This window comes from Lipotes vexillifer, unplaced genomic scaffold (genome assembly GCF_000442215.2).
Source record: "Lipotes vexillifer unplaced genomic scaffold, Lipotes_vexillifer_v1.1 scaffold591, whole genome shotgun sequence".
Classification (NCBI taxonomy): Eukaryota; Metazoa; Chordata; class Mammalia; order Artiodactyla; family Lipotidae; genus Lipotes; species Lipotes vexillifer.
In genome coordinates this window covers 3,670,126-3,678,696 of record NW_006791954.1, presented here as the reverse complement: position 1 = coordinate 3,678,696, position 8,571 = coordinate 3,670,126, and the positions used below count along the sequence as shown (strand labels likewise).

Sequence of the window (8,571 nt, the reverse complement as noted above, 5' to 3'; positions counted from 1 at the left end):
CACACACACACACACCCGCCAGCTGCCACTGGGAGGAAGGGGAGCCCCCCGTACAAGGGAACGGTGCCCATTTCCATCAGTAGCTTCTCCCCACCTCACCCCCACCCCCCTTGCTCTCAGCTACATATGTTAGAGGCTGAGGCAGTGGTCATCTGTTCTCTTACAGGGGGTCCAGGAACAGAAAAAGGAAAACAAGAGTGGACTGAGTACCTTCAGGGTAACTACGGAACTCGGTCTCTGCATCTGTAAAGAGGAGCTAAAACTCCCAGTCCCTAAGAGGTGCTGGGAGATGACACAGGCTCCAAGCCTGGCACACTAGCTGCTTCTCATCACTTCCCTCCCCTCTCTGGAGGAGGGCTCCAAGGTTCAAGAAAATCCAGCAGCTCCTGCCACCGTGTCCTTTTGGGGTAGGAAAGCGAGGGGAGCAGGGGCAGAAAATGACAAGTCATTCAACAGCCCCTTTGGGCCAAGCCTGGGCTGGGAACTCTGAGGGGACCCCAAATGAAAAAACCCCACCCCTGACTCAGTTGGGTCTAGGGAAATAAGTCAATACAACCCCACAATGAGCCTCTGTCTGCCTCTTTCCCCTGCCCAACGAGCCCTGTCTCAGAGCAAGAGTCCCCTCTTTCTTTTCAATTTTTTTTTTTTTAATCTTTTTTGTATTTTTTGGCCGCACCATGCGGTATGTGGGAATCTTAGTTCCCTGACCAGGGATCGAACCCATGCCCCCTGCCTTGGAAGCACAGAGGCTTAATCACTGGACCACCAGGGAAGTTCAAGAGACCCCTCTTTCTTAGAGGCCACAGGTAAGAAGATTTCAGAGAAGCATCCCAGGAATCAGGGAGCAAAGTTACCTCTAGGCATGCAACTTGAATCCTCCCTGCTGCCCCAGAAGTCCACTGTTACCCTATTCACCAAAAACCAGACCTCTGGTGCCTGTTAGAAGCCTCTCAGCCCATCTCCTAGGCTCCAGCATCGCCCTCAACTCTCCCTTACCTGCAGCTCCAAAGCTGCAACCAACTCCACAGAAAGGCAAACAAAGGCTGATGGGACAGAAGCAAGATCCCCCGCACTTGGGTGAGGCTTGGGCCAGCCCTATCTCTCTGGAATCACCATGGAGGTGCGGAAGCGGCTGCTCACAGCTCTGGGTGAGGGGGATGCGTGAACTTCGGGTCGCTGTGCCTGCAGCCTGGTACCTTGCCCTCTGCACCCGGGCTGCCTATGACTCAGGGTTGGAGTATGAGACCTCTCCCTCCCTTCCTGTCACCCAGGGTTACAGTTTCTCACTCCTCCAGGGGCAACCCTAGCCCCACCCTGGCCAGGTCACCAGCCTAGCTCAGTTGGCCACCTGGGAGGCTGGCTTAAAGGCATAGACCGTGGCTGCACCACCCCAGATTCCTGGTTCAAGAGCCCAGGCCCAGAGCATTCCTCAGGCCAGGGTCAGGAAGGGGAGGGACCACTATTAACGAGATAGTGTAAATAAAAGTACTTTTTGCAAACACAACAGGCAGAAGAGCTGAGCACGAAGAACTTTAGATTTGAATTCCAGCTCTGGTGGAAAGGGGAGTGAGCTGCATGACCTGTCTGAGCCTCTGATTATGGGGTTCTTAACTTACAGGAGCGATCACATCTGCTTTGTAAGGCTCCTGCGAAGACTGAGCCTGGCACATTCCAATGAGTCGTAGCTATTATGAATGGATGGTCACGGGATGATCGTGGGGTGCTCTCAGCTAGGAAATGAGGCACCAGGGCTGCAAGGCCTTTTCTCCTTTTTTGTGTCCAGCCCAGCTTCCCTCTACCTTGCTGCCGCCTGTGGGGGCTGAGAGGAGGGTGGTTCATACAGCCAGAGGCAGAGAACTCTCCCAATGGGGGAGTCCGGGGAACTAGCAGCTCACCAATCCTCCACCCTTCCCAAATGCCTCCACCTGTGTTCAGAAGCCCGGCGAAAGCAAGCCAGGGCAGAGGGACATGGCAAGACTCTTAACAATGCAGGTCCCCAGATTCGACTGCTTCCCCACAGGGTCTGGGACAAAACTCCACCTCCCTCAAAATGTAGAGGACGTTGTGAGACACAGCCCCTCTCCCTCCCCAAAGGCCCTGCAGCAGCCCCTGAGAGTGCCTGGCACAAAGTAGATGCTCAATAAATATTTGTTGAATGAATGAGTGATGTCACCCTGTTTCTCCCCCAACTCTGATCCCGTAAGTCCTCTGGGGAAGCAAATCTCGACCTCCAACACCAGCAATACACATTTATTCAGCACACAGAGCACACTAGGTATGGCGGGTTGAGGGCAGGGTGGCCATCAGAGGTGACATAGCTTTTAACCCAGCTAAGTCTTTGGGAGATAAGGCTCAGGGAGGAGAAAAGGCTAACACCAAGGACGTAGCTTGTGCTCTGGGTCATGTCGTGCCGTAGGGAAATTGCAGTGAAACAGGCAAGTCTAATTTGACTCTCTCCTGTTGTAAAGGGGAAGCCTTGGGAAGTTGGTTAGCAACTGTATCTATGGGAGCGAAGGTTCCCCCTCAGGTCTCAGTCCTCCAGGCACCAGGTCCCCATTCCAAGTGCCTGCCCTTACTACCTGAAGGGGGTTGGGAGGAATAGGTCTGATACCTGGATATTCCAGGCCTCCTGCTCAGTGCAGGGGTGAGGTCTCCCCAGGGCCACCTCCCGTAAGGAGAGTTCTAAAAAGAGAGAGGAATCATGAACTCTCACTTCCCAGGGCAACCTCCACCTGAGTGTCCTCTTTCTGCGAGGGCAAGAGAACAGCTGGGGAGGGCACCTTGAAGGATCCCTGCACCACTCCCCTCTGACTCCAAAGGTGTGGGGCTGGAGAGAGTACCCCAGCAAGGTAGGGAGGGCACAGCCTATACCACATCCCCTTCCGGGCACTTTAGTGCACTTCCCCACCTTCAAGGAAAAGACATTACCATACCCATTTGATAGATGGTGAATACTGAGGCCTAGAGCCATTCGTAGAGCTGGCAGGAGCAGACCTGGAACTAGGACCAAGTCTCCCAACTCCCAGGCTAGCAATCCCTCCATCATATATTGCTTCTGCCGTACGTAGGTGGAAAGTGGCCACAGCCTCTTCCCAGTTCATGACCGTGCAGAAGAAGGAGCGCACAGGGAACTCAAGATGCAGAGACCAAAATCCCTATCACCGGGGAAGGGCAAAAACCCCAGTGTGCAAGGACAGAGAGCTCTCAGGTCCTGCCTGCAAGCTCAAATCCTGCCTTCTGGCATGGTCATTGGGAAGGTCAGTACCCACATCTCTTGTACCCATAACATGGCCTTCCTCTCCACCTGCCCAGCCAGGCCCAGGACAGTGGAACAGCAGCAGCCCCATATGCCCCTTTCCTCCAAGAGCAATTTCAAATGTATCTCAGAACCTTACAACCCCACCCCCTCACCCTGACTCAGAGACCAAAGGTCACTGAGGAAGCACCAACCCCAAGGTGGAGGGGAAAGACAAAAGTATCCAACGAACTACCCTTTCCCAAACAAAACCTGGCTCCAGGTGGGCTCCGCACCCCTCTTCCATCCCATGCCCCCCAGCCCCTGCCAGTCCAGACGGGAAGGAGGGAATCTTTGGACTTGGAGCCAGCTTTAGGAGATGGATGACAGGCACGATGAGGAGGGACAAAATCACACAGTCTTCTCCTCCAGACTGGGGAGGGGATGCAGAGAGGAGGTGGATTTTGCCTTAGGATCTTCGGGAGATTAAAAGAGGCCAGGATCCTACCCCAAACTGCCGGAAATACCCAGTTCTACTCTCCGCCCCCCTCCAAAAGTATAATGGCAACCAGATGAACGAGTCCAGCATGATTGGGGGGGGGGAGGAAGACGCGTAAGGGCCCCCAGGGGACAGTGAATTTCCAGAAGGCCACCTTCCCATCCCCCTAACACCTCCCCCTTTTCTTGGCTTCCCCTGAACTCAGCCAACCCCACCCTCCACTGGGGAAACCTGCTTTGAAAAGTTAGCTCTTTGTTCTACAAGCTGGACTCAGCCTCTGAGCACAATTTCAGGAGATTTCTGTGAAGCGACCCCCACCCACCCTACTCCAGCACGCGACCCCGCCCCGGTCCGGCTGGGCGGACCAGCACTGGGAGTTGGCTTCCAATTTGAGGTGGGGGCTGGGAAGGTACGGAGGACGTCTGCTAGTCCATTAACCGCTGACCCACCAAGAGGACTGCAGGTCGTGCAAAAGAGGGGTCTCGCAGTGGGGCTTGGGGCCTTATCCGAAGGCCAGTTCGCCGGATACAACACTCGCCGGCTGATAGCCCCCGCCCTCCAGTCTCCAGGCCAGGAAGCCCGGCCATTCGCCGCCGGAGCGGCCCCACCCTCTGCCCCGCCCCCCCGCCGCCCCCTCCCCCAGCGCCCAGCGCTTCCGCCTACTTGGCGCTAGGCGAGGCGGGGAGAGGGAGCGGCCGTCTCCTCTCACTCTCTCGGCCCTAGGGGGCGGGACTGCACCCCTAACCTTCCCTCACTCCCCCCACCCCCACTCCGGGGCCTGGCTTCCCTACTCCACTCGCGTCCTCCCAACCCCTGGGCACAGAGCCCACTCTTCTCCAGTGGCGGCTGCCCGCCACGCGTGGACTCCTTGCCTTGCCCCGATCTCCTGGTTTCCAGACTGGGGTCTGTCCCCACACCACACGACACCGCCCTCCCTCCCTCCCTCCTCCCAGGATCGCGGGGATGAGGCGGCATAGACCCAGCCCCGCTCTCCTCCCCCGATCTGGAGCACTGTTCGGGGATTGCAAAGACGCGCCTCCGGGTCCCGCGTCTCACCTTATCCAGACAGTTCACCTTCTCCGTAGGGTACACGATCTTGCCGCACCGGGCGCAGTTGGGATTCATGGCTCCGGGAAAGGCTAGGGCGGGGACGCCGGAGCTCGCGCACGTTCTTTCCCCGGAGCGAGCTGGCGGGAGACGGCCGCGGCTGCAACTGCCCAGGCGACGGCGACGGCGGCTGGAGCTAGGGAACTGGCCTCCGCCTCCGCCCTCCTTCCCCTAATAAACACAGCGGGGAGGAGGGGCTGTACCGGGGCGGGGACGCGCCGCGGGCGCGGGCAGGGGCGCGCGCGGCGAGGCGCGCTCCCCGGGCGACCCGGGGCTGCGCGGGGGCGGGTTCCGGGGACGACTGCGGGCCCGGGGGTACGCGCCTAGATGAGCTCCCAAGCAGGAGCAGCCCTGGAGAGATAGGCCCGGAGGCTAGGCGCGGACAGACGACCTTGCCCAGGGCACTTCCGGCGGGGCGGAGCCGATCTGGCTGCACATCTGGGCGTCTGGGCTGCAGGAGGCGGGCAAACCCCTCGCACCCCTCCAGGGTGGGGTTTGAGCCCACTCGAACACCAAATCAGATTCTCCAGATTTGGAGACTTCCTTTGTACCCGTAGGTACCCGGCGAGAACCTGCGGACCGAACGGGAAGTCCCTGCTCCGCCTCCACTAGCCTTCCCCTGCAACATCCTTTCCCACATTTGTAGGGCGGAACCAGTCCCTCCCGCCGGGACTCAGCGCCTCGCAGCTCGAGTTAGGTTTTCCTTCCCCGCGCCTCTGCCGTGCAGCTTTCCTGTGGTTCCCCGGATCCGGGGGCCTTCTGCTTTCTGCTTGGCCCCTTTTCCTCTTTCGTTCCTTTCTCCATATCCTTACTCTCCACCTTTGGTGTAGCGTTGACTTAACGCCCAAAAGAGCAGTATCCAAGGGCAGGGATGGCGTGGGGGTATAGCTCAGTGGTAGAGCATTTGACTGCAGATCAAGAGGTCCCTGGTTCAAATCCGGGTGCCCCCTCGTAGTTTTTTCCTAAACTTATGTAACTAATATAACTCATTCTTAACTCATATTTTAACCTTGGGTTCTAGGTTAAAGAAAGCAGAGAATAGCCATTTAAAAATTCCTTCCTCATTTTCCAACCCTAACGGAAAGCTTTCGGCTTTATTTCGTACTCAGCAGGAGGAGGGGGTGGGTACAGGCACAAATCAGGTACAAAAGCTGCAGGTCCCCACCACCCACGCCAGCGGTATCAGGATTTCTGCGGTCACCGCTGGCAGCCTCAGGGGTGTCAGGCAGTTCCAGGAGCTGGTTCAAGGGACAAGACTCCCCCAAGTTCGTGTTCAGTTTTGGGTGGGGCTGGGTCAAGGGAAGGAAACCCACAGACACAGACTTTCTCCAACTTAAACTTTCTTTATTACAGGTGACAGGCGCATGCCGTCGGCAGAGTGAAAGCACTTCGAGAACGTGGAAATGGCCAATGCCGACCCAAAAGTTCCTTTAATTTACAAAAATAAAGTTACATCCGGATGTAAACTGATATAAACTAATGTAGTGGTTCTCAAACTTGAGCTTGCGTCAGAATTACCTGGAGAGTTTGTTAAAGCACCTCCCGGTTTCTGATTCTCTTGGCCTGGAGTGGAACCCCGAGAATGTGCATTTTCAACAAGTTCCCAGGGAATGCTGATGCTGCCGGACCACACTTTGAGAACCACTGAACAAATAATAAAAGGCCATCAAGTTTCATAACCTAAAGACGGGGACAGATATCTATTGGCTGCATGACTGACAGTATCACTGTTGGATCCGAGGAAAACGAGAAGGGAGCAAGGCCTCTCGACTAGGTTTTGCCCAAAAAAAGGAAAAAGAAAGGATAGTGGGAGAGGCATGCTTCCTCAGACAGGGGGCAGTTGTGATATTTTAAACTCGGAATTTGGTTGTGTCAGCCCTCGGGGCCCCGGGGGAATACTACTCGAATACATTTTTCCCCACGGCTCCCATTACTGTGCGATGCGTCGCGAAGCTGGACATGGCGATCAAACAGATCTGCTGTGCGGTGCAAAGCCCAGACCTGAGAAATAACTAATTTTTCACCCCTTTCCTGGACACCAGGCCTCAATCTCACCACCTGTAGGTGTAACGGGCCAAAGCCCTGCCTTTGAACTAATATAAAGAAGGAGAAAGCTGTCCACTTTCACCCTCCTTCTTACATCTATGCTGTGTCCCATTAAACTTCTCCACTATATAAACCTTCTGAACTTGGATTCTCTTCTAATCTGCCTGGTCAGAGTATGAACTAGGCAAAATAATATTGCCCCGCCCCAACATTCCATCACCCACCCACCCCCGCAAAGAAACTGTAATTAACATTAAACCAATATGTCTTGAAGGGTCTCAGGGACTGGAATGGTCTCAGCCTTCTTTCTGCCTGCTCAGCCTTCTTGCCACTGAGTGGAGGTATTCAGTTGAAACATGGTAGAGTCACCCCTGTGCGACTTCTGGGGAGAGAAAAAATTCACCAGGTGCAAGAGGATCTCCAGGATCCTCTTTGGATCCTGGATTCAGAAACCTCAGACTCCTGAGTTATTCGCGGTTAACCTGAGTGGCTGTGAAAAATATACAGGTAGGCAAGGGGGCACCCGGATTTGAACCGGGGACCTCTTGATCTGCAGTCAAATGCTCTACCACTGAGCTATACCCCCTCTACAGAAAGAATGTTGGTAAATTCTTTTTAAATCCATTCCAAATTTTTCCTTCTGAAAATATCCAAAATTAGTTTCTTCTTGTTACATGATACTGAATTTAGTAATAACGAGTTTAAAAAGACTAAAAACGTGGAATTTTGAAAACATGTGAACTTAGGTACCAATCAGCCTTTTCTAGGTTCAATTCTTTATCCACAATCCCACTCATCTCTTCACCCTAAGAAGTCAGAGAAGAGCTTCTTGCAAAACTGAATAGAGAATCCTTTCCCCTGGTCTCTCTAAAAAGAATGCAAACACCAGCTGAACAGACATCTCCACTGAGAGACTTTCCTGGGCTGTATTCTCTAGTGGTCCCTCTCTCTTTTTATGGAGCAACTACTATGTGCCCCACTTTAAGTGCAGAACATACTTTCAAATAGAAAGACACACAGGTTCTCAGTCTCACTGAGTTTAAAATCTAGTGGAGTCAGAATAGAAACAAATGAACAAATGAATAAACAAGGAAATGCCCAGTAGTAATAAGGGAAGTGACTAAAATGAAAAACAAGACGGTGTCTTAGGGAGGTCCAGGGGGGTATTTCAAGGTGGATAGTCATGGAAAACTTTTCTTTGCAGGTGAGTTTGGAGTTAAGATGTGGATGATATGAAAGAGACAGCCATTTGCCCAGCCCATCTGTCAGGGGCAGGCATTCCAGCTAAAGGAAATGGCCACTGCAAAGGCCCTAGGGCCAGAGTAGCTGGAGGAACATGAAACAGGGGAGAGTGATTCCAGAGAGCTGGAGACGTAGCCAGAGAGCCTTATAGGCCCAAGTAAGGAGTTTGGATTTTATTCCAAATGGATGAAAAGTCAGCCGTTGGACAGTTTTGAGCAGAGGGACTGGAAATGATCATTCACGCTATTGTGGGGGAGATTTACAGGGAGTGAAGAATAGAAACAGAGAATACATACAATGGAATTACTATTCAGCCTTCAAAAGAAGGAAGTTTTGCAATATGCGACAACAGGGGACATTATGCTAAGTGAAATAAGCCAATCATAGAAGGACAAATACTGCATGATTCTACTTACATGAGGTACCTAAAACAATCAAACTT

General features: G+C 53.7%; 1 protein-coding gene and 2 non-coding genes across 3 annotated transcripts in view; 1 reads left to right on the top strand and 2 right to left on the bottom strand.

Annotated features, from left to right (window-relative positions):
- The window catches only part of LASP1 (LIM and SH3 protein 1), a 37,575-nt gene extending 32,594 nt beyond the window's left edge, over positions 1-4,981 (bottom strand). The window contains exon 1 of the mRNA XM_007465148.1: positions 4,791-4,981. Coding sequence (XP_007465210.1) covers positions 4,791-4,859 — 69 coding nt within the window. The 5' untranslated portion in view covers positions 4,860-4,981. The remainder of the gene's footprint in view (positions 1-4,790) is intronic.
- Positions 4,982-5,719: 738 nt separating this feature from the next.
- Positions 5,720-5,791, top strand: TRNAC-GCA (transfer RNA cysteine (anticodon GCA)). Its single transcript has one exon. It is a non-coding gene; the product is annotated as a tRNA-Cys (tRNA).
- Positions 5,792-7,401: 1,610 nt separating this feature from the next.
- TRNAC-GCA (transfer RNA cysteine (anticodon GCA)) lies at positions 7,402-7,473 on the bottom strand. The gene has a single exon. It is a non-coding gene; the product is annotated as a tRNA-Cys (tRNA).
- Positions 7,474-8,571: the final 1,098 nt, after the last annotated feature.